This window comes from Mus pahari, chromosome 8 (genome assembly GCF_900095145.1).
Source record: "Mus pahari chromosome 8, PAHARI_EIJ_v1.1, whole genome shotgun sequence".
Classification (NCBI taxonomy): Eukaryota; Metazoa; Chordata; class Mammalia; order Rodentia; family Muridae; genus Mus; species Mus pahari.
Window position 1 is genome coordinate 21,365,144 of NC_034597.1, and position 25,371 is coordinate 21,390,514.

General features: G+C 47.1%; 1 protein-coding gene across 4 annotated transcripts in view; it reads right to left on the minus strand.

Annotated features, from left to right (window-relative positions):
* The window catches only part of Cacna1d (calcium voltage-gated channel subunit alpha1 D), a 303,585-nt gene that overhangs the window by 26,940 nt on the left and 251,274 nt on the right, over positions 1–25,371 (minus strand). For 2 of the 4 annotated variants that reach the window (XM_021204126.1, XM_021204128.2), the window contains 10 exons: positions 22,084–22,167; positions 15,343–15,387; positions 14,803–14,931; positions 11,679–11,744; positions 9,973–10,064; positions 8,117–8,276; positions 7,453–7,580; positions 7,246–7,342; positions 4,437–4,539; positions 3,097–3,198 (listed from right to left, as the gene is read on the minus strand). In XM_021204126.1, the coding sequence (XP_021059785.1) occupies positions 3,097–3,198; positions 4,437–4,539; positions 7,246–7,342; positions 7,453–7,580; positions 8,117–8,276; positions 9,973–10,064; positions 11,679–11,744; positions 14,803–14,931; positions 15,343–15,387; positions 22,084–22,167 (1,006 nt within the window). The remainder of the gene's footprint in view (positions 1–3,096; positions 3,199–4,436; positions 4,540–7,245; positions 7,343–7,452; positions 7,581–8,116; positions 8,277–9,972; positions 10,065–11,678; positions 11,745–14,802; positions 14,932–15,342; positions 15,388–22,083; positions 22,168–25,371) is intronic. The other 2 variants (XM_021204129.1, XM_021204130.2) reach the window with 1 other exon arrangement.

The following is a 25,371-nucleotide window of genomic DNA, read 5'->3' on the forward strand; positions in this document are numbered from 1 at the left end:
CCCAAGCCCAGTTCAAACTCCTCGTGGGTCTCATAACTTCTACATAACAACTCTGCTCACTCTTAGAGAGGGAGAAGTTACATGACTGGTCCAGGTCAACTGGCCAAGGCCTGAGCCCAGGGCCCTTCCTTCCTCCAACTCTATCTCTCTACAGAGAGCATGGCTTTGGCCACACCCAACCCCTGCTTTCCTCTGAGCTGCCATTCTGGTGGTATAAACCTAGCTCTACCCTTTCTAGCTCTTTCTAAGTAGGCCAGTGGCTGCTGGGCTGATGTATCTAAGAAGTCTAGAATCTACACCATTTTCAACAATACTGATAGTTTTTGTACTTCAGGGTCCCCTGAGCCCTGGGAAACTCCCTGATTCAACATAGAGGCTCATATTACTTTATACCAAGATGTTTCCAGTAAAAGAAGTACTTGCTGTCCTTTCTCTTCTGCTTTAGATGCGTAGGGCAGGACTAGAGGGTGACATGGTTATCTCCACTGAGATAAAGCAGGAGGACCAAGAGACCTGGCCCAAACACGAGCCCCTAAGAACAAGAAAAGCTAAAGCTTGATCATGACAGGAAAAGGACAGAGAGAAGCAATGGATGTGGTGAGGCCATCTTGGATCAGTAGGACAGGAAGACACACAGGGGACCAAGGAACCAGAGATATGGCTCAAGAAGGAGTTTCCAACGGAAAGAGGATCTCCAAGGGAAAGGAGCTTCTAAAGAGAAAGGGGGAAATCCATGACCTGGGAGATAAGATGAGGGAGCACTGAGAACCCAGGTAAGATTCCAGGTTGAGACATCTCAGCCCCATGACAAGCAGGGGTCAGACTGCAGGCAGAGAGGAAAGAAAAAGAAAATCCCGGCATGTCCTCACTGCTGGTTCTCGGCACTGTTCCCACCAAGCTCACGATGAGCAGCTCAGATCACATCCCTGTGGCAAAGCTGCCCAGACAAGCATCTGGCTCTGTTCCCTCCTCCAGCTATGGGGTCTTCTGAGCTCCCCAGGGACACAGGCAGCACATTGCGATGGTCTATAACCACATTATACTATAGGAGACTCTAATGCTTCGAACCGCCCATCTGTCCCGGGGTATATGTCATGGTGTCATTTCTTAAGTGTGCCACTATGAGGGAAAGATTGGGAACCACTGATCCAATGGAAGATGAGAAGAGAAAGGGGAGGGGAAGGAAGAGGGGAAAGGAGAGAGAGAGGGACAGGGAGCAAAGAGACAAATGATGAATATAGAAACTAAAATCAGAGCTATCCACCAAGGCCTGAAGGTGCTGTGTGGTCCCCTTTGGTGATAGTGTGCTTATGTGATACGTAAAGTAGATAAGCAGGCACTACAGTGGGCACTATAGAAACTTCTGGAGCATTCTATGTCTTCCTAAGACTCTAGTTCCTCTTCTCTAGTATCACATGAGGGACCAGATTAACTCCTATCATCCTAAACCCCAAACCAAGTAAAGAGACAGAGAGAACCACCAAGCCTCAGAACATACATGTGTGTGTGTGTGTGTGTGTGTGTGTGTATTCATCCTTCATGAAAAGTTCAATGGAGATAAATGTTGGTCAGTTTTTCAAAAGAAGAGTTTAGATAGATCATAAGCCAAATTCTGAACTTTTCTTTTCCTTAGTAAGAAGAAAAGAAATGGAGCATTATCACCGTGACTCAGGTGACACTTCAAGCATACCTCCTTGTGTGAGGAGGGCTATTCCTGTGGGCATCAGATGGGCCACTATGAGGGTGGTGTTTCCAAAGAGACCGAGTTGGAATGAGAGAGAGGTGAGTGTGGCAGGCTAGTGAGTGGAGGGTTTACCCAGACAGGCACAGCCTGCTATCCTGACGCATGCATCCAGAGTTCAACAAACAACGTAGGGGAATCCAGTTGGCAAGAGATAACTCTGATTCCATGCCACCGCCCTAAAACAGAATTGCTTCAGAATATTCCGAGAGTTGGGAGGAGTGGAAGCTGCAGAGGAAGCTCGGGCACAGGGTTACAACGTTTTAACAAGCGGCTCATCTAAGCCATGCGAGCGACCACTGGGATGTGCAGCTGAAAGGAAAAGAGCGGAAACCGAGAGGAGTTTTAAAAGTGCAAAATCAGGGCTTGGAGCTGGGGGTCTGGAGGTGTGAATTCCCACCATGTTGGTCATTTCCTTCTGAACCATTTTCCCAGAGTTGAGCCAGTGGCTAGGACAGCTATGGATGGCCTGAATTACTGATGAAGGCCAAGTCTCCTAAGAAGCAGGAGTGGCTAACGCATGGCTCTCTCTGTCTCTCAGGAGCCACAGGCTTGCACAGTCTGGGTGCTGGGTTCAGCTTCTGGTTCTGAACCATGCCACAATGTTATAGTTGTATTGGTTATAAAACATGCCAGACGTTTATCGAGTTTTCAGGCCAGGGTTAGCTAGACTTCGGGGAGATGGGATGCCGGGTAAAGAGATTCTGCACTTTTAAAACTTGAAACAAAACAGTTGGAAAATAACCATCTCACTTCAATGTCCACAAGTATTCAAACAAAAATAGAGAAACAGTATATATATATAATATATATAATATAGAGAGATATTATATATATGCAAATTCTAAATGTTTAGTCAGTTAATTTGTGATAAATAACAAAAGGAAATAAATAAGCATGCTTGTTAGTTCTACCTCTAAATCTCATTAAGGGACACCCTTGGTAACTACAGTGGGAAATTCAGTCTTAAAATTACTTTAGAAGTATTCTTTTCTGAAGACTACCCATGTTTCCTGAGACGATGAAAACCTGAGACTAGGGCGAGAGTTCAAGCTTTTTATTCTGTGAGTGAGTGCTGTCATGTCTTTTACCACTGATTTTTCTATGACAGCAAAAACCCTGCTCTAGCCTCATGGGGTCTGGATTCCTCTCCCACTGAAGCCCTTCTTTGGTTTGACTGTCTTCATATCACCCCAAATATTTTCGGGTGAAGCCAAAGGGCTCCTCTAGCTGTGGGCCTCACACTCTAATGGTCTGGGATAGCATCCTGCACCCCCTCTCTGGGCTGTCTGGAGGTCTTGCCACTGAGACTAATTCCTCAGTCAAGAACTACTTGGGAAATAGGTTCCACTGACCACCAGCTGGAGGGACAACTTGGTCCAGCAGCTTCATGCTTGTCTTCTTCCAGATTTTCTTTATCACAGCTCGGAGTTCTTCATTAGCTTGCTCCAGGTTCCCTGAATCCGAAAGACAAAAAGAAGGGGGTGTGTGTGTGGCCACTGCACAGAGCAGACTTGTGTTTGTGGCCAAGTGCTCTCCTGCCCCTTGAATTGCCTTCTGATAGAAGTGATCCAGAGTGATCACGAAATACATTTCCTATATTCAGAAGCATTTACCAAGCCACCACTGGGGGATGATCATTTCCACCTGGGAATTCATGAACTACCTTCTGCTGCCATAGCAACCTACCCCAGCTAGGACCTATGCTCCCCCCTTGGCTCCCAGACCAGAAGACAACTGCCCGCCTCTGCTGCTGCCTCTTCCTCCTCCCCCTCCTCCTCCTCCTTCCCTTCTTCCCTACTTCTTCCTCTTCCTTTCTTCCTCCTCTTCTTCCTCCATTCACCCTCCTTCTCCTCTTCTTCTTTCTCTCCCTCCATCTCCTCCTTGCCCCTTCTTCCTCTTTTCCTCTTTCCCTTTTTCTCCTCCCTTCTTCCCTTCACCCCTTCCCCGTCTCTTCCCATTCTTCTTGCTCCTCCTTCACATTCTCCCCTTTCCTCTTTCTGCTCATCTCCACCCCCTTCTTCTTCTTCCTCTTGCTCGTCCTCCTTCTCCCCCACCTCTATTGCCCCTAATCCTGCCTTTGTTCCTGCACGAGAAAACTTCACCATGCTAAGACCCACCTCAGGCCCTTCTGTAGGTACTTACTCTGTCCTCATAATCTTGATTTCTCTCTATTTGACAAGCTTTTTTCTACGGACACATCACCAAGTAGGCCATCCTACCCTCTGGAACACTTAATGATGCTTATTTGTAGCATAAGAAGCACACGCTAGGTGGGAAGGGACTAGCTTTGCTGGGTAGAGCTTCAGTGTTATGAAGAAGACCTGCCTTCCCACTGGAGATGTCTCCTCGCCTTCTCTCACCTCCCTCCTTGCCTCTCTGCAAGGCCTCTGCTTTCTCGCCTCAGGCTCACTCTCCAGCCTTTGCAGCATCTGCTTCCCCTGCCTCCTACAATGAACCCTCCAAGCCAACCCTGGAGAAACTTTACACTGCCTGCTCAGCCAGGTTTGAGCAGGGCTGAGTGTGCCATGATAGAGTGCAGCTGAGTCGTGGACCTGGCAGCACCACCACATGCTGACCATGGGGTGAGTGCGTGTGTGTGTGTGTGTGTGTGCGTGTGCGTGTGTGTGCGTGTGCGCGTGTGCGTGTGCTCTTCTGCTGCCTGCCCTGCTTCCTGCTTCCAGGGAGTGCTTACCTTCAGTCTTGATCTTGAGAGCTGTCCGGACCAAAGCAAACAGGGTTGCATTGAACATGACTGTCCCATCACTGTTGAGAGGCATGTTCATGGCAACCAATCTCTGTAGATGAAAAGAAGAATTCCTCGTGAGAATAAGATAGTCTAGGACAGCCATGTTCCCTTTTGATGTTCATTCTTTGTTTATCCCCATTCATGTTCCAGGCAACCCTCACTTCCACTCAAAAGCCATCTGGGAGCATCTCTGAGGTGGTGAATTATAGGGATCAACATAACTTGTCCATGGGCTGCTCAGATACTGGGTTAAATATCATGTCTGGGTCTGTCTGTGAGGGTGTTCTGGGAGAGACTAGCATTTGCCTTGGTGGGCTAAGTCACACAAAGGCCTTTAAAAGTTGGCAGTCTTCATTCAACCACAGCACAAAAAGAAGTGGAAAACCATTGCCTTTCCGTTTTGCCTATCAGTTTAATGTAGAGCGTCAGGCTGCTGCTGTCTGAAATGTATCTCATTAGTCCCCTGGTTCTCAGGCCTCAGGCCTCAGACTGAACCGTACCACAGATATCCCGACTCTCCCACTAGGAGCTGACAGACTGTGGAACTTAAAAATCACATATGCCCATATCACATAATATGCCTGTCCCTTGTATATGCCTCTCTCTCTCTCTCTCTCTCTCTCTCTCTCTCTCTCTCTCTCTCTCTCTCTCTCTCTGTGTGTATGGACGTATATGTAATCTATACATGGACAGCTAGACATTGGTCACACATACAGACATGCACATATACATGTCCACAGCCACCCCATCAGTCCTTTTTCTCTGAAAATACTGACAGATACAACCTAACATCTATGAAGAACCTGGGATAACAAAGTTTAAAGTTCAGTTGTGAAATATAAATGTTGACAACCAGATGCTATTTAATGTTAAATAATTAAATTATATTGCTCATGTGTTCTTCATGTTTCAGTAGTTAGTTCTCTGTGTCCTGGGGACAGGCCTCCCCTCTAGGTACATCCTTAAGGATTTTATGATAATGAAATGATACCGCAGATACATAGGCCAGGCACAGGGCCTGAGCCTGTCACCCAGTAGAACTCACTACTGTTCTTTCAGAAAGTTTCCAGAGACAGAACATCATGTGCTATCTTGGGGAGGTCTCCATGGCTTCTCTGAAGGCTTGATCTTTCAGAATAGATCAATACTTCCCACTTCTCACCCCTCTCCAGGTACCTCTAACACCAGCATCAAGGAGAGTTGCAGAAGAACTTGGGGCAAGAGACACCCTCTTTGGGTTCCAGTCAGCAAGGCAGGCTAATAGGCCTTGTGAGGACTGAAGTAGATCATAAACACATGGGAAGTTAATTAAATAATGTTAATTAAAAAAATTCTAGCTGGGCATGGTGGCACACTCCTTTAATCCCAGCACTTGGGAGGCAGAGACAGGCTGGCCTCTTGAGTCGAGGTTAGCTTGGGGAGGCTATATAGTGACTTCCAGGTCAGCCAGTCTCAAAAATAAAACAAAATAAAATCCAAAGTTAATATTTTCTTGGCTAAAAAGTTCATTCCAAAAGAAATGTTGGATGTTTTCTCTACCCTGCCGAGGGAGGGACTAGGATTCAGTTGTCTAGGCAACCCACCTACGTTCCAAATCCCACTATCAACCTTTCCTGTCTCCACAGCCAGAGCAGACAGGATGACTGGCATTCATTCACTCTTCCCGACAAATACCTAAGTCAGCAAAATGACTGACTTTGTGTCTCAAGGTCACTTAGATCCTTTAGGTAAAGGGTCCCGGAGTCCAGACAAAGATGAATACAGTCAGCTGGGTTCTGTGCATTCATTCATTCCATTCTGTGCTGGGAATGGATTTCTTCAAGGAGAAGTTTACCAGGCAAAACTTGCATTCCTGTTGCTACAATAATGTGAGAAGGTCCCTGTGGCTCCATGGGAGAAAGGCCAGTGTGAGCTAAGGCTCCATGGGCCCAGTGTGGGGATGAGAGAAAAGGGAAGGAGAACTAAGCTCACCCCAGAGACACCTCAGCTTCAAGCACCAGGGAAAGGAACTAAAGAATTCTACAACAAAGAGGTCACATGCAATCTGTCACCTGTCTATAACTGGGAAGCCAGGACCCAATACCTACCACCGCCAAGCTACGGCCCAAGGCCTACCACCACCACGCTACGGCCCAAGGTCTGCCACTACCACGTTACGGCCCAAGGCATACCACCACCACGCTAAGGCCAAAAGTCTACTATCACCGTGCTAAGACCAAAATTCTACCATCACCAAGCTACAGCCCTAGGTCTACCACCACCGAGCCAAGGGCTAAATTAGTTCTTTTCTCACTCCCATCTCCTCCCCCTTTGTACTTCCTCAGCTCATCTCCATGCTACCCACTCCTCTCTCCCCATCCCCGCGGCCCTCACCCTGGCAGTCCCATGGAGTTCCTTCCTCCAGTCGGCTTCATGTCAACACGACCAACTCTGAGATGGTGATCTGAGATCTCATCATCCTCCACAGAATATGTTGTGACACAGAATATTCAATCAGGTTCAGCTTGGGGACAGAGGCCCCTGCCAACTGGCCTCGTGTTCCAGTCAGATGGTTACCCAATGCCTTGCTGTTGGCTGGTCTGAGGCTCTTCCCCCTCCGGCTTCTATCTGGACTCTGTTCTCCTGTGCGAGAAGCCGCCTGCCTGCCTGCCTGCCTCTGGCTGACTCCTCTGTTCCCTCTGTTTTTCATGTGGATTTAGTGCGTCCTGAACAAAGCAGGGACTAGATTGTCAGGCTTGGAGGGCAGGACACTCACCTTACACGCTACTCGGTGTGGGCATAACTTTCCAAACCCCAGGGGAGGCTGGATCCGTCGGAGCAGAGTGACCACATCGAGGTGTTTTATCCTTCCCCTGGAAGCAAAGTACAGCCTGAGGTCAGTCTACCACCCCGACCCTGCCGAGATCACCACAGCCATTCCCAAAGAACTCTTGAAAGCCAGAGGGGGTGTTTGTCGACCTACTTTGCTTCAGGGTCATATTCTGACCATATTCTTTTGAATTCGTCCAAGTGGTGAGGCCCCAGAATAGACCAGTCCCGAGTCAGATAGTCAAAATTGTCCATGATGACAGCCACAAAGAGGTTGATGATCTGAAAGAGTGAATCGGGAGGGTGGTGGGAGGGTCCCTTGCACTCTTATCTGCCTCCTAACTGCAGGGCATGGTATATTGGAACCCACGTATCCAGGTTGCAGAGGCAGGCCATAATATTCTCTCCCTGGAAAATAGTCAAGGAAAGGGCAGGAGTCTGACCAGATGGCTTGGTACAGACTCATGAGGGGGTAGGTGGGTGCATTAGCTGGCACCCTGAAGCACACTGTAATCTTATAATTTAATTGCGACAAGAGACAGCTCACACGTTGGAAGCCCTTAAAGCCACGTACAGTGGCTTTGATATTTCTGAAAGGAAACAGCAGCCTTCAGTAACAAGGTTGGCTGGAAATGACCCCAGCCCACCAGTGAGCGCCTGACCCATCCCATAAGGCTAAGCAAGACAGACACCTGCCTAGAAGAGCCCAGAGAATGCCAGCTGCCTCAAAGCACCAGGACAGGGCAGCACTAATGGTCTGAACTTCAAATGCTACAGCAGTCCTGTAAGTGGAGAAGGGGGTTACCAAGACTGCTCACCAGGAATGCACAGAGCATGTAAAAACTGATGAAGTAGACAATGGCAAAGTTGCTCCCACAAGTGTACTCCTCTCCCGGGTTGTAATCCGAGTCTGGGTCGCACAGCTTCCCCGGGAGGCAGGCAAGCATGATCTCCTGCCAGGCTTCCCCGGTTGCACACCTGTTTAAATTAAGAGACAGGGCTTTAATTGAGGGAAAGGGCAAGGAACCTATGGATTAGACATTCGGGAAGAAAATTCTTGACTTTTGCAAAATGTATGTAACTGTAGCAATGCCATTTGGATTAATGACAGCCTAGAAGCCCTACTTTTAGATACAATTTAGTTACTTAGAGGCCCTGGTATGATACCATTACAATGTCTGATTCACTTCTTTATGTGAATGGATGTTCTTTTTTTTTTCTTGTCTCTTCGTCAAACATTGCTATTATAATTATTTAATAAGTCCTCACTGATTCTGTTGAAAGAGTTAAAAACCACCTAAATTATAAATGAGTTGTTACAGTTACTGGGGTCATTAGACATTGCTTCCTTGTTTCTAGAAAGTTCTCTCACTGTGAGGAAGATTCTTTGCAAAGTTAAATTAACTGGGATTAAAACCAATCCTATAAAATGTGAGGCAGTAATGTTCCAATATGTTGATCCTGTGATTCACCAGAAAAAAACAACTGTACCATTTTGGACCAATTTTAAAGTAAGCCTGTATTAAATATTACATTTAATATTAAATTCTGGGCTGGAGAGATGACTCAGTGGTTAAGAGCGCTGACTGCTCTTCCAGAGGTTCTGAGTTCAATTCCCAGCAACTATGTGGTGACTCACAACCATCTGTAATGGGATCCAATGCCTTCTTCTGGTGCTGTCTGAAGATGCTACAGTGTAGTCATATAAATAAATAAATAAATCTTTTTAAAAACAGCTACAGGGAAAAAAATAAATACTGACCAAGAGGATGACTTTGGTCAGGGCCATTGGCTAGAATGTCCCAGCTGGAATGGCCTAGAGCCACAGTGTTGCAGCAGGTTATAAGGACAAACTTATAGGCCACAGTACTTTCCCATCCCCATGTGGCCGTTGTTATTTCCCAAGAACTACAATTCCCAGCATTCCAGGAAGTCACCTGATTCCTGGGCATGTGGGACTTATAGGTTAATTTTGGGAATTACAAATTCCCATGTTTCCACTGTGTTTCTGTTTCCCTGGTTGTGTTCTGGTGCATCCTTCATGCATACTTTCATATACATATCTATCCTACAATTTGTTTTTGGTGGTCTAAGTGTCAGTTACAGTCTGAATGACCCCAGCAGTTTGAACAAGGCAGTCAGTTCCTCTCTAACTGAAATGCTAGTTCTGTTTAATATAAAATTATGGCCAGTGAGACGGGTCGGTGGGTAAAAGGTGTTTGCTGTGCAAGCCTGGTGACCTGGGTTTAAGCCCCAGAACTTATGTAAAAATGAAGACTGACTACATAAACTTGTCTTCTGATCTCAACATTGCACAGTGGCATGTCCACCCCGAACATATGTCACAATCATGCATACATATGAAACGATAATAATGTTTTTAAAAGGTATAAAACAGCTGAGAGTAGTAGAACATACAATCCCAGCATTTTGAGAGGCTGAGGCAGGAAGATTGTCATGATTTGAGGCCAGCCTGGACTTCAGAGTAAGTTCCAGGCTAGCCTGGGCTACAGAATGAGATCCTGTTTCAAACCAAAGTAACAAATATCAAACAAGAACAATAAAGCAGAAGTCTGTCAAGAAATAATGGAACCAAGAGCAAGCATGGCCCCATCTCTTCAGAACTTTAGGGGTACCCCCCACACTCCCACCCCACCCCCAAGGGCCCAGTCACCTGAAGAGCAGTAGGACCGCCTGAGGAAATGTCTGGAAGTTGTTGTTCCTATTGATCTGGTTGTTATCTCTCATGGCAACTTTCCCAAACATCTACAAGAAGTTATTGGGGGGAAGGGAATCAAACTTTTGTCACCGTTACAGTTTGGATCTTGAATGGTCTTCAAGGTTCAGGTGGTTAGAGACTTGATCCCGGCGGACATAACTCTTGAGAGGTAGACCCTGAGGGTGGCAGACCCTGAGGGTGCTGGGGTTACGTCTTCACAGGGGAACGTGGGAAGCTGCCACCCTGCCTGCCTGAGTAAGTCTGTCTCGTGATGCATTTCCATGATGGTGTCCTGCCTTGTCATAGGGCAAAATGATGGGCTAGTCACTTGAGGATTAGGCCACCTCTGTCTGCAATATTCAGTGGACTCATGAAATGCCGACTAACACAGTCACATAAAAAGACTTTTGTAAATTTAGAACTGACTTGGGTTTAATTAGCAACTAGGGCTTTCTTAGGACACCGGGCACCTTCTGTGCTCTGCAGAGATCTGCTGGGCATGGCATGTGCCAAGCATCAGGTTGAACATTAGGAATGTAGTGTCTCAGAGATACAGTCTCACCCCAAAGGAGTCACTGCCCTGAGGAGACTATGGAGTGTTCAAGCAATGGTAACCAGACACAGTGAGCACTGAGGTGACCGACCCAGCCCCCAGAGATCAGGGAACAGACTCATTCAGCCAGTGTTAGGTCAACAGCAGGAAGAGCTCCAGAGGGAGCAACACCTAAGCCTAGACCTGAGGGAGAAGCAGCAGTCAGTCAGAGTGAGCGTTCTCCAGGCAGAGGAGCATCACCTGAAGGAGCACGGAAGGCTGAGGAGGGGATGCGTGGTAAGCAGAGAGTTGAACCATAGCTGGAGACAAAGGGGAAGGGGCGGGGCCTCGTGGGCTTCATACCCAGCAAAGGTTTCCTAGTGGCATTATGAGCAGATCGATATTTCAGATGGTCTTCGGTCTGTGCAAATCCTGATAGGAGGATCTGGAGCTGGGTGTGCAGTATGGTTTGCAGTGCCCCGGGCTACCCTGGGCTACCTCATGAAGACATATGACTCATCCTATAATTCCCAATAAAATTCCTACAAGTACTTCTAAGCCTTCAGGACAATCAATCAATCAATCAATAATCAGTCTGTCTGTGCTAGAATTACCCCGCCTCTCTCACTTGCACCTCTCTTTAGTCAGAATGCTACTCTACCCATGTAGCACATTCCTCTCTGACTCCCTGGACCCAGAGCTTTCAATGCCACCCAGCTGCCCTATGGCGTTAGGACCCAGCTGTCAATGGGGTCCCAGACCATTTCCAACCCAGGAACACATGCTGTAGACCCTCAGCCCAAGAGCCTGAGTCCATGCTTCTCTGAAAAAGCATGCTGCCCCAGACGTAGTACTACCCGTGGTATCTGGAAATACACGGGAATCCCAATGTGACAACATATCTACAGGCTTGTGGACTTTCTGAGTCTCGTCAGCATAGAGCACGTGATCTCCCCGCTGACGACCGGGGCATCTCCTATGGGGCATGTTCTATCACCTTGCCTTCTCGGTAGCCAAGGCATTTGGCTGGAAAATCGTGACCTAGACTTTCTACTTTACCTGGCCTATGTACAGACCCGCTTGGGGCCAGCTTGAAAGGGTCCTGTGAGGGAACGCAACTGCCACTCACCTGCATGCCAATGACAGCATAGATGAAGAAGAGCATGGCGATGAGGAGGGCGACATACGGTAGTGCCTGCGGGACACAAAGGATGGGGCTGGTGGGTGCTGGATCAACAAGGCACGAAGCCCGGACTAGCACCACCTGTATACCTAGCATCACAAAGTGCAGGCAGGCAGGGGTGCTCTCCAAGTGCTACCCTGTGCTAATCCTAAACATCCTTCCATATAGACACATAGATCCCAGGAGTTTTAAATGCACTCTCTAGCCTTCAGGAAACTGCACTTGACCAAATCATCCTAAAATACCAGATTCCCCGATTGCTATCATCTGCACCGTATCTGGGAAACTTCCTTATGCAAAATAACCTACATTCTGGTTTTCCTTACGATGAGACTTTAAGGAGAAGAATGACCAAGCCAGAGGGCCAAAAGCCACTTAATAATGCAAAGACACTTTAAAATGCACCATCGGTGACACATTTTATGAAAACATCTCTTACATTCAATGAGCTTGCAGGTTCTGCTGGGCCTCAGCGTTTGTACACCTTGAGGTCACTTGGCTCTTAATCCTGCTGTGTACTCAGTCTGTTTGTTTAACTTGTCCTTAAGATAACAATGTACCAGCCAACCTTACTTGCCTTAGATTACCTATGTAATCAGCTTTACAAACTAAGGTAATGCATAACTATAATAAGTTATGGACTCTTCTATACCCCTGACCTAAAAAGCAACTCGTGTGTGTGTGTGTGTGTGTGTGTGTGTGTGTATTATAATAGCAAATGCTGAAAACAATATTATACAACAAATATCTGCCATAGATGTTGAAATCAGCATCCAGATAAAACTTGGTAACATTGATGGTGTGTTTGCAACATTGGATGCTTTGGGGTCTGGCGTCAATGACTCAGTCTCTTATAAAACTCTTGAAAATGTTTGCCAAGTGATGCCTCATTCCTTTTGCATGTGATGCTCTCTATGCTGCTCAGTAAACACAGAGCAAAGCCCCCTTTCTTAGGGGCAGTGGAACATCAGTCAGCCTTAGGGATGATAAGACATGAGGACAGATCAGATATGTACAACAGAGGAAGAACTGACAAGGCAGCAATTACGGACAGACAGACAGACTGACTGACTGAAGACAGGGAAAAACATGGAGACTTCAAACTTGGAGGTTACTCTTGGTCAAACTCATCCAAGAGAACTAACTGCTGAGCTTCCTTTCCTTAATATGCCTCGGGTGCACTTTGGTGTGTTTGAGACTGTTTTTAGCTGAACCGTGTACCCATCTGAAAACAGCTACAAACTCAAAGGCTGGACCCAGGAAGGAATTAAGCTAGCAGAGTGCTCACAGCACAGGCTCTTCTTAAAAGCACACAAGCAAGTATGTGTGTCTGGCCAGATCTGAGTCCTTTCCTTGATGGCTTTTCTCCATCACCACATACGGCAAATGCAACTGCGTGTATGGTAGCATAGGGCTGCCTAGGCCTTCTTGGGCTTAATTCTAAGCACAGCTGATTGGAATCAGCTTTCTCACCTGTCTAAGACAATGCATCAGAATGCTGACAGGATACTTACAGGTTTGGGACTCTGTGACATGCAGCCTGGCCCAGTGTTACAGCACTATGCCCACAGATGGAATGATTACTGGGGTCCCACAGGGCTGTTCTCCCCACAAAAACTCTGTGTTCTTTCTTTATAAACATCCAAATGTGTGAGGACTGTGCTGGCCGACTGTCTCAAGATAAATCACTACTCTGTCACGTGGCTTCTTTACCTATGAGGTTTTTTTCCTTAAGTTTAATAATTTCATCAAGAACCAAGATTGTTTTGCATGAATGTATTCCATTATCCTAGCAGCTCATCTCTGGAATGTAGAGTAACCACAAAGGGCCACACCCTGGTTCTCTTGCCTATGGCACTTGCCCTGTCTCTCCTGAGCCCCACCCTTCTTCCTCAGTCTCCATCCTTCTTAACAGGGCTGTGATTTCCTTCCTGTGAGCTTTTGTCTTCTGTCTTCTCCTTTCTCTCAATGCCATCTCTTTTCCTTTTCCCTACTTAAATATATATATATATATATATATATATATATATATATATATATATATATACATACTGAATTTTTCTACCGGTTATCCCAGAGTGGGTTAGGGAAAACTTGAATTTTTTTCTTTATATAACTTCACTTGTTCACATAACATTTGAATCATGAATGAAACACAGCTGATGAAGAAGTGAAGGGTCATGGCCATGAATTCCCTACATGGTTGTGCCTTTGATTACACATCTGTATTTATTCCTCACCCTTAACAGATTCAGTCTAGACAAGCAGAAAATCTACAGCAGGTGCCAGGCGGTGAAGCAGCAGCTAGCTCTGCTCTCAAATGGACTAGAGGCAATCTAAGGAGTCATAGGTGTCAACTGAGGCCTGGTAGATACCTAGATGAACTGAACTCTTAAATCTACCAAGCACTCAAGTAATCTGGTGTAAGTAGAGAATCTATCTAAGAGAGAAGCTATGTGCTGACTTGAATAAGAATGGCCCACATAGACTCACAGTTTGAATGCTTGGCTCCCCAGTTAGTGGAACTGTTTGGGAAGGACTAGGGGGTGTGGCCTTGTTGGAGAAGGTGTGTCCCTAGGGCTGGGCTTTGAGGTTTCAAAAGTCTAGGCCAGGCCTAGTCTATGTGTCTATATGTCTGTCTCTCTTAGCCTATAACTTGCAGTTAAGAAGTGAGCTTTAAGTTACTCCTCTGGCACCCGTGCCTGCCTGCCTACTTCCATGTTTCCTGTCATGCTGATCATGGAAATGGAAAATAAGCCCCAATTAAATGCTTTATTTTATAAGTTACCTAGATCACAGCAATATAATAGTAACTAAGACAGGCTGCTAAGCTTCAGGGAGCGTGTAGTGACCTTCCCTCTCCTGGACACTACTGTTGCTGAACATTCTGGGCAATCGAAAGTCCTTGAGATTTTCATTTCTTCCATATGGAAGACATTGCAGACCTCTGACTTTCGGGGTCTTATTTCTGCCTCTTGTTCAGTTTCCCATAATCTCTGCTGACTTGGTGGTCAAACAGAGAGAGCTGGGGTCTTCTGGGCCAGAGGACAGAAAGCAAAGAAGCCCTTACCTGAAAGGACTTGATGAAGGTCCACAGCAGTGTCCGGATGCCTTCCCCCCTGCTGAGGAGTTTCACCAACCGCATCACTCGGAAAAGACGGAAAAAGGTGATGGAGATTCTATTGCTCTCTTCAGAGTTCTGAAGGGTTATCATGGAGAGGTCAAACCCAGTGGAAAGCAGAACATGCGACACTTTCAGAAAAACAGCGACGGACGCAAAGGTGACAGAGGTGAGAACTGAGGACGTGTTTCTAGGGCCTTACACCTCAGAAAGCATGACATGAAAGAAAAAAAAATTACATGCTAACAACACAGGGGCTCGGGGGACAAACTGCATCCACACGGCACATGCATGTCCATGTGTTCTACTGTGTTAGAGGAGAACGCTGGGCTGCTCAAGAGTACTGGACACTGATGATGAATGCAAACCACTGCAGACACTGTTCTGGAAGGACAATCATGGAGAATACAGAACACCAGTGGAAAACTCGACATGGTCAAAGAAAGTCAAGGAGAAGGCCCAGCCCCTGGGACCAGTCACTGATCTTACCCCGGGTGTGGCAGTTGGGAGAGGGATAGTCTCACTTTCAGATGGCTTTAAGAAATCAAAGATTGAAATGTATTAATGTTGGGGGAAGGCAGCAATGGCTCAGGAGATACTCCCCACCCCCCCTTACCAGTGTGTAGTTGGTGTCTTTGGTCAACAAATCTGCTTCCTCCCTGAGACAATATCAGTGCTTCACTCTGGACCTGGACTGGAGTGGACAACACCTATCGACAGACTCACAGACACACTAGTTCTAGTCTCCTTTCGTCCCAGGGATGTGACGTCTCCGGAGACTGATGCCTGCTCAGAGATTACGGTTCTTGTCTTTGAGGTCTTTAAAGACACAAGTTCAGAGAAACCTCACTTCTCTGGCTTGGTCAAAGGAGCTGACTGCTTACAGCAGGCCTCCTGGCCTGGAATAATGGACCAACTCTAACCATGAGGAAAACAGTGGCTCTGCCTGTGGTCCCCACACTCAGCATTGCATGTGCTCCAGAGGATAAATGTCTCTGCTGAAGGACTAGAGGCCTGGTTAGTGCAAGAGATGGAGGCAGGCGTCTCTCCAGCAGCCTGCAATTCAGCCTCAGTCAGGTCAAGCCCACATTCCAGTCCTCAGGACTCTGGAAGAACAGCATGGGGCACGCTTGCCTGACTGTGTGTTTGACTGTGCGTGTCAATGAATGTTTGTTTCTCCCACCTCCATGGAGGTTGTTTCTCCTTCTTCACTCTACTCAATGCTCAGCATAGTACTTTTGGGGAGTTGCTTAAATAAATACAAAGATGCTAGAGGCAAGTTTTCCCTGCCAGGAGGCATCTTGAAAGGATAATAGCAAGGATGGGGAAAGGCAGCTTCTTATCTGCCCTGTCACCAAGAGCCTTTTCCCCTGAGGCAGTGGGCCTTCCTGAGACTGACAAAGGTCAGGTTCCTCTGTTGGTGATTCCCAACAAAGGCTTTCTGTGGCCCACAGGATAACTATACAGGGGTGTAGGTGGGTACGCTGCTAGGAGCTTCCTTCCCTGGGGATATGGGAGAAGGAAGGCTTGGTTCTTAAGCTGATTCCTGAGACCAAACAAGAATTGCTAGGAACTTCACTAAGAAAAAATGGCTCTGGATACATCAGGGCATACTTGTAATTCAGCACGAATGAACCCACGAGCAGGTCCTGACCACTGGAAAGGGTTCTAGTCCACCTGGATGCTCAGAACAGGAATATGTACTGAGTATATATATGAGTATATATATAAGTGTATGTGTGTATGTATATATATATATAATATATATATATTATATATATTATATATATATATATTCAGAACATGCCATAGACATGTCCGAACGCAGGCTCATTAATTTTGTCAAATTCTTTTATTGCCTCACCCCAGAAGTAACACTTCCTTAAAGGGATGGTTTTGTTTTTGTTTGCTTTAATTAGACAGAGGGCAGGGTCTCATTATACAGCTTGGGTTGGCCTCAAACTCTGACTCCCTGTCTCTACCTCCCAAGTTCTGGGGTTACAGGTGTGAGCCACTATTCTTAGCTCTGATCGTGGCAGTGGTGGGGGTTGTTGTTGCTATTGTTTTTTAACTTAAGGCTTTAATATAGATTGGGATTAGTTTCCCAGGACTCTTGTCCCCCAGAGCACTCTTTCTACAGGCTGTGGTAAGGAGGCAGCACTCTTGCTCAGACAGCAGACTGTGTACCTGTGAGTGACTGTGTAGGTGTATGTGTGTGTGGACACCTCTGTTTGTCTGTGCTCAGAGAACTGGAGAAGGCAGAGCAGAGCCCTCTACAGCTATGGTACCAAAATACCTGTAACCTATGTGGGACCTGTAAGAGGATTAGTAAGCCTGCTCTTTCTGGCCACTCTCTTCTGCTCCATCCTCTGTGTTGCTCCATGACAGGCCATTTGTGATCCTCTTCCTTTGTGCCGATGAAAGTTGGCTAAACTGACTTTTGAAATGTGCAATTTTTTTAACTATTATCTGAAGAATGACCATCATCAATCATTAAATTTAAACTTTTTTTTTTCTGAGACAAGGTCTCATGTAGCCCAGGCTGGCCTCAAATTCACTATGCAGCTACCTTTGCCTCCTACTTACTGTGATTATAGGTATGGACCACAATGCCTAGTCAAATTGTCTTTTTTTTTTTTTTTTTTTTTTTTTTTAAGGAGGAGGAGAGGAAATAGCATTTTTCAGGAGACAAAAGCAGTGGACCACACAACACAAGGAATGAAAAACCAAAGCACTGCAGGCTGCACCCCCAGAGTGGCCTGAGACACCGCCCCTGCCACCACACCTCCCAGGGCAGAAGGCCTGTTAGAGGGGAGAATGTATCTGGCAGCAGTGGGGGGACCATGCAAGTTGCCCAAGTATCTTCCACACTTGAAGCAACCTAGGATGGCTTTGCTCCATCTGCACAGAGACCAGTTGTTCTGATCCTAGGGTACACTCCAAAGTGACCCACTGCCCAGGGGCCACCCAAAAGGGATTTTCTAAACTAATCTGGGCCCTTTTTACACTTCAGGAACTTTGAAAGCCACTGAGTTACTCTAATGTGCTCTCAGGATGGAGAATTCCTGTCTAGACCACATCAACGTCAGGTCAAGTATCCCGCAGATAGCTCACAGCTGCAGAGTGGTCACGGAGAGTGAAACCAGTAAAGGAGACCACTTGGTCTGTCACAGCTGTTACAAGGGCTTCTAGAGTTGATGAAGAAACAGAAATTGGCTCCCAGGGATCAAACTCTACATCTGTCTCCTTTCCGAGGGCCAGAGGGGCACTGAGAATGGACAGAGCAGAGCATGGGCAAGGTGTGCAAGTCACCTGACCCTGTGCTCAGCTTCTGAGGCCACCCACAGGTGACCCTAGAGGAGATGGGACAGGGCAAAGACTGGCTCCCTACATGACTGTCATTTCGAGAATAGCCTCGAGGAACTGGGTGATCCGTGTTCAATAGAATTCCATGGCCATCTGGAGGGCTGGGGCGGATAGCTTCAGTAGGTTTTGCCATTGCAAGGTCACATTCCTCAGCCCCGTGCCCGGCTACCACATGGACTTGAGAGCTCATTCTGACTACAAACTGAATGGCATGGTGACACCCCCGTCTAAGCTGGGCGCGTGACAGGGCAGCATCAATGCCTAGGATCTGGGAGTGAGTTCCTGCTGATTTTTTTATGTGTTCTTTGATAAACACAAAGCAAGATTGCTCCTTCTCTAGGCGACAAGGGATGGCCAGAGACTCCGTGTCAGCGGCAGCCACCCCTGCCTGGGTCAGAGCATTGGTTGCCTGATCCTTTCAGAACTCAAGGAACAAACAGGCATCAGGGAGGAAGCAGAGTCAGCCCGTCAGGTGTCAGTTCAACAGTCAGCAGCTTGGTGGCATTACAAACAAAGGTGAAGGGGACAGCTCCAGAAAGCTATCACACCACAGACAGGGTGGGGCGCACGGGGAGACATGGAGATGCAAAGAGCTGGGTGAGCATGCGAACAGGACAATGCAAAGGGCCAAAGGGTCATCCTCCCTCCCCCCCCCTTTTTTTTATTGCAAAGAATGCAAACAAGTAGAGTTCCCATTTTACGGACCAGACCACTCAATCTGGAAGACTGTGTTGGTGGGTCACAGAACCAATATGACTGACCAAACAAGCTGGAGCTAAGGCCCCAGCAGGGGACAAGGACATATGGGAGAAGAAACAGTCTAGGTGACCATGGCTGATCCTTAGCAAGTCCTGTGAAAACTCAGTGAAACACCAAAGGTGGGAAGCAGAAACAAAGTATACAGTCTCTAGAAGCGCTTTCGCTTAAAGACTTCACCGTATATATGATTATATATACTTGCCGCTACAATTTTCTAAAAATAAAACCAACATGAAAAATCAATTAGGCAATGGAAAAGGCAGGTCGACAGTCTAGGGGAAAGAGTGTAGCAGGTTAAACATCACAAAACACGATGATGATGATGATGATGATGATGATGATGATGATGATGATAGCAACTCAGACCAGCCAACAATGGACCGAGGATATTCATGCCCAGTTGACTCTGGACATCAGGAGACAAGGCCATTGAGGATATGACATGCATCGCTCTCCTGGGGAACTAGGTATATACAGTGGGAGGATGTGGGGATAAATATCCCCATTCTTACATATTTATAATATCAGAGGTTAAGAATGGCCTGTCTGTGTCTGTCTGTCTGTCTTTTAACCTTTGGTTATTTCCAGTGCCTAGCTCCAGGTCTACGAGTGGTGGATTCCCAGTAATACTGATGTTCAAGATGGGATAAATGTGCAGGGAGCATAACTTTTGCATCAAGGGACGATTAACCAGCACTGAGATCTTTTCAGGTAACACAGGCTAGGGAGTTGGTCTCAGAGTACAGCTAGTCAGGGGAAGGTCAGTGATTGACAGAGGCCTTGGGAACGGGGAGATTCCCCAGTGTGCGTCTTCAGTGAGGACTTGGCTATCAAATATGAGGCCTTGCACAGACGCCTGACGTAAACTGCTAACTAGACACGCACGCATAGACCTTCCCAATCCACGGAGAAGCACAGCCACCCTGAGACACTGACAGGCAAGGCCAGGCCAGAGTTGAGGAGCAGGGCCAGCTTCCAGCCCATGAGGTAGGTGTTGCCTCTGAGTGTACCAAGTCACACTAGCTAGTCAGCAAGTGGGCAGCATGAGAAAGCTGGGTCTAGCTGGTCAACAAGTCTTGGTAACATCCTGGTACCCAGGAAATAGTTTATGACCCCCGGCTCATAGCACCTAAAAAAGTCTGTTAGGACTCCAGCTTATGGTATTTTTAATGTCTGTTATAAGTTGTTTCTGACCCTTGGGAGGTTCCTTGACACACATTATAGATACTTCAAATGCTTTAAGACAGTTAAAGCAGTCAGATGTCTTGCCACACGGCAGCCAAGGTAGGGTCCTGCTATTCTTGAATTAACAACAGATCATTTTACAACCAAAGCTATTCACTTGCCATGAGTGACAATTTTACAGCTGCCTATAGAATATGTCTCATAGAGTTGAGTTTACAGTCTGGGCTTTAGGAGGTTGGGGGTTGTGTGAACCCAGACCTAGTAAAATGTCACCTTACTATCTTGGCACATACATTGGTGCCCATGGTAATATCTTACAGTCCATTTTGCATAGTAAATAGGAAATTGCATAAATAATAATGTGTCTTCATAACCCTTTGTTTTAGTAGGTTTTTTTTTTTTTAACAAATATTTACATCATTTTAATCCCAGAAGATATTGTCACTATGCTGGACATACGAAGCCCGGGTTCCATAAGTGGGGCTGGAACTGCCAGGCTAGTGGCTGTCCAACCATCCATACTGACAAAAGTCAGCCTTGGCTTATCAGAGGGACATCAAGGAATACCAACGTTCCCATTCCCTACAGGGAGTCTGGGCACCAGAATGAACCTGACAATTCTCAGCCCTGCATATGTCAGCCAGGCAAAGCAGAGCGCTGGAGTGGCAGAGGCAGCCCTGGACTGGCAACACAGAACAGAAGCCAACATCACACAGCGGCACTTCCCCCACCACCTTGAGGAGTACATACACTGACATCCATCCACTCAAGCCTGTGGATGAACGCAGTACAGGCCAATGGACAGGGCCCTTTCCTGCCTGCCTTGGGCCTTCCCTTGAGCAAGCCGGCACGTCCCTTCCCAAACTCTGATGTCTGAGCTGTCAGACTGCCTGTGGTGGGGCTTGTCTCACCTATTACAGATGTGCTCCCTTGCTAATGATAAACTGAACATGATAAAGAGGGTACGGACTCTCTCCTGAAACACGCCAGCAATACTCTTTGGGGATGGAGGGCCAGAGTTACCAGCTAGATTGAGAGCAGACTCAATGACAGTAATGATCTCAAAGTCAGGCATGGCTATAGGGATCTCCTGTGCCATCCCAGAACCTCGTGGGTACAGGCCGCATTGTTATAAGCTGGAGTATGATGTCTTAAAAATAACTATTTTAGTTCCAAAGTGGCAACTTTACACTAATGTCTTCATTCCTTTAGGGGAAGGGATGAAGAGAGGACAAGGGAGAGGAGACCACTAATTAAGCGACTTTAATCTTCCAAAATGAACTCGTGTCTATAATTCTTTGCACATGGGGATTCACGGGTGGGCCTTCTAGTCTCTTCTACATCAACGTAACGAAAGCGATCACGTTAAGGGACACAAAGTTGGCTACTTACATTCACTTCAGTTATAGCAATATCAACGACGCTACCAACAACAATTAAGGCATCAAAAGTGTTCCATGCATCAGTGAAATAGTGCTGTTAGGCAAGCATTCAGAAGCCACAGAAGACAGGAAGCACAACAGGAAAAAAAAAAAGAAGAAAAGGACAGCGTTAACAATAATGCCACTCGACTACTTGAAAAATTGCCCGAGACAAACATGTCAGAGATAACGTCACTTTGGATGGATTTTTGACAGAGCAAATGGAGACAACCAGAGACGCCCTATCTTACCTTGCCTACTAGTGCCTGGGGTCAATGGTGCCAGAGTCAGCCCTGCAAAGGTGATTTGTGTCTGCAGAGGCCTTAGGCTAAGGCTCTACTCTAGAAGGTTCTTTCCCACAACCTCTGTGAGGAAATGTCTAGTTTCCAATCATGTGTGACTGGGATCTGTGACTTGTCCAGGTGGTGCCACATCAGGGCAGGGAGCAGAATGTGCAGACAGGAGAGAGAGGACGCAGGCCACACAGGTGCATACTTACGTCGGCTTCGCTGAGGGCCACGTCTATAATGCTGCCGATTACGATGAGGGAGTCAAACGTGTTCCAGGCGTCACTAAAATACCCCTGGACAGAGCAGGCAGGGGCAGATGTTTATGAGCACTTATGAAGGGCACATCACATGGATCATATGAGGGGACACATCCGAGTCCCCACGGCACCCATGGCAACCAGGGGAGGGGCCAGGACAACCAGGGGAGGGGCCAGGATAACCAGGGGAGGGGCCAGGAAAGCCAAAGGGGAAACAACAATACTGTCCACTGATAGAAAGGGGCACAGAGGGGTGGTCGTGCTCCCATGTGTGTGAGTATGGGCACAGACACACACACACACACACACACACACGCACATGCACACACACACACACATGCACACACACACGCGCACATGCACACACACGCACATGCACACACACACACACACACACACACACACACGAACCGCACACGAGACCTATGACCCTCAGTAGATAGAAGGTAACCTTGTCCTGGCATCCACCCCAAACCCTCATGAGCTGATGGAAGAGTGAGACTCCCATAGACTTCCAAGAGTCTCTAAGCTCCCCTCTTGTCCCTTTTCCCACTTGAAGCCACCAGGCCAGCAGCCTCCCTCGGTCCTCACTAGTCCAGCAAAGATAACAGGCCATGCAGTGCAGCAGAATTCCTAAGGGCTCTCGGCTTAAAGGACACAAAGAGACTCATCTAAAGGTCACAGCCTATAGAGAGACAGGCACAGAGATGTACAGAGTTTCAGAGCAGACCCCTGCAGCAGAGAAACTTTCGATCGTGGACTAAAGACAAGCCAAGGCAGGTCCTGTGCGAGAAAGGGTACAGGAGGGTGAGGAGGGAGCTGCAGGGATCCCAGCCGGCCAATGGCTGCCTTCTACCCTCCCTGATTTTCTCTGTTCTTTCCCTCTTCCAGGCTAAGTGAAGTCCTCTAAATTCCCCCAACAACTTCCCTGGCTCTTTCCCATCTCCTGATACCTGTGCAACCCCTCTGACCACAATCAGCTTGAATCCACTTCCTCTTCTGAGGTTAGAAAAGTGCCAGTTCCTTCATGGAATTTTCCCAGATCCTTCTGAATGAATATATATATAAAATATTTCAATATATGACTATATATATGTATATATATGTTTATATATGTAAATACACACACACACATATATATATGTGTATATATATATATATATATATATANAGAGAGAGAGAGAGACAGAGAGAGAGAGACATATATATATATCACCTCTTCCCTCATCCAGAAGGTCCACCACACCAAAGCTTCCCAGGATGAGGACTACATAACCTACTCTGTTATCACCTCTGTCAACCCTGGCAGCCACATGGTCACATCCTTTTCCACAAATTTGTACCCTAGTTTTTCCTGGTTCCCAGTTTTTAGGTCTTAGTATCTTGTGTCAGTTCTAATGTACTTGTGACTTACAAGTTCAGATGTGTAGCTATGTTTTCTAAGATCTTCACAGTACATGCCTAGCTGGCGCCTGTTGACTCCCGACACCCCTGGGAAGCCACCCTGAAGGTGGTGGGTACAGTCTGTACAGAGCCACAGGCTCACAGCTGCCAGGGCTGTCCTGCCAAGGTCTGTCTAAAAGCCAAGTGTATCTTGAGTAGGTAGCACATGTTTTAAGAATAAAGATCTAGGTCTGAACTCTAGAAAAGAGGGGCTCAGCACAGGTACAGTGACTATCCTCACAGCTGAATTAAGCGATGAGTTTGACGTGTTGAGGCCCGGGACCTATGATCAACTGCAGGACTAGAGGAAGTCTCTGCAGAGCCGCAGCATTTTATTGCACTGTGGAAAGGGTAGGTGTTGACGCCCAGCCCCAGAGTGGGGTTCTTTCTGTTTACTACTAAGGGCACTCCCGTCCATGCAGCAGGATGACATTCACTCTGACTGATGCTTACTGCTTCTTACTGTTCCCTTTGTTGCTACTGACAATGAGACTCCCAGCCTCAACTTCAGTGACTTCTGATCTACTCTCTCTCTCTCTCCTTTACATCCACGGTGTCTCTCACACTTGCCCCTCCCCCCCAGAAGCTGGCACTCAAGCACTTCCCTCACAAGTTCAAGGACAGACAGAATTGTCCTGCATCAAACCCAGTAGGAATGCTTGCTCAAAAGAACAGGTCACACCTTCTTAGCTTGCTTCCTGCAAATACAGGATTCATTGCTGGCCAACTAGAGGGAAACCCCTGCATCCCTGAGGTAAGGATTTGTGATGTAAAACATGTGGTCAGAGGCAGGATAAGGAGCTAGTCTAGAATGCAAGAGAGCTTTCTGCTTCCCTCCCAAGGGAGTCTCTGACGCACAGGGCAGCTGGGTCCCAGGGTACCTCCAGCATCACAGAATACTCTTAAGTTATACTGTCAAGTGAGTACCAAGAAGTTCTGTAACTGGCAGCATCACTGCAGACTATGCAGCTGGACAGGTCCTTCTCTGTTTTGTTTTGCTTTGTTCTTTTTTCCTCACAGACTCTCCTGCAGAGTGGAATGTGTTCTGTTCCTCAACCCAATGCTAAGACTACAAAAACACTCATTGAGCTTCAAAGACTGAGCCTCCTTCCCTCACTTCCTGACTGGCCTTATATTACAAGCTCTGCTTCTCTCATCTTGTCTGACAGATCTGCATGAAGGGAGCCCCCTTCCCCCCTCCCACCTCAGGGCCTTGCGCAGCACCCCCTCTTTCAGCTCCTTTTTGTCTCCACTGTGATCAGAGTTCCCACTACGGGCCAGTCTTGTCTGTGTTTAAGCTGTTCTTCATGGAGCCTTTCCTGGCCCAGCATGGGGGATAAAATCCCTTCAAATCAGCAAGATAAGGGTTTAACACTTGCTGGGAACTTTCAAAAATCTGATAGACTAAGAAAATCTTTCACACTTTCAAAATGGTGCCCATATCCTTAGAGCTCATAGACTAAAGGTTGATAGTCCCTCATCTACACCGCAGGAGGTTTCATGGTACAAGTGGCTGGTGTCAGAGGCTCTGGCCAGGTGGCACTGATAGGAGTCCAGGGGAGGCAGAAATGCCAGCCACCCCTTCTTCCTACACAGTGCTTCCCTGTTTAGCAGCCTCCTATCTCATGAAATCACTGCCTTGGTAGCATGACTCATCTCCTCGACCCATCGTGCATCGAAGACACCATGGTTTGTCACACAGGGTCCATCCCCACCCACCCTCCTAGCTGAAGGACACACTCCTCTATAACTGAACTCTGAAGCCAGTCCTTTCCTTTCCTTCCCCTTCCCCTTCCC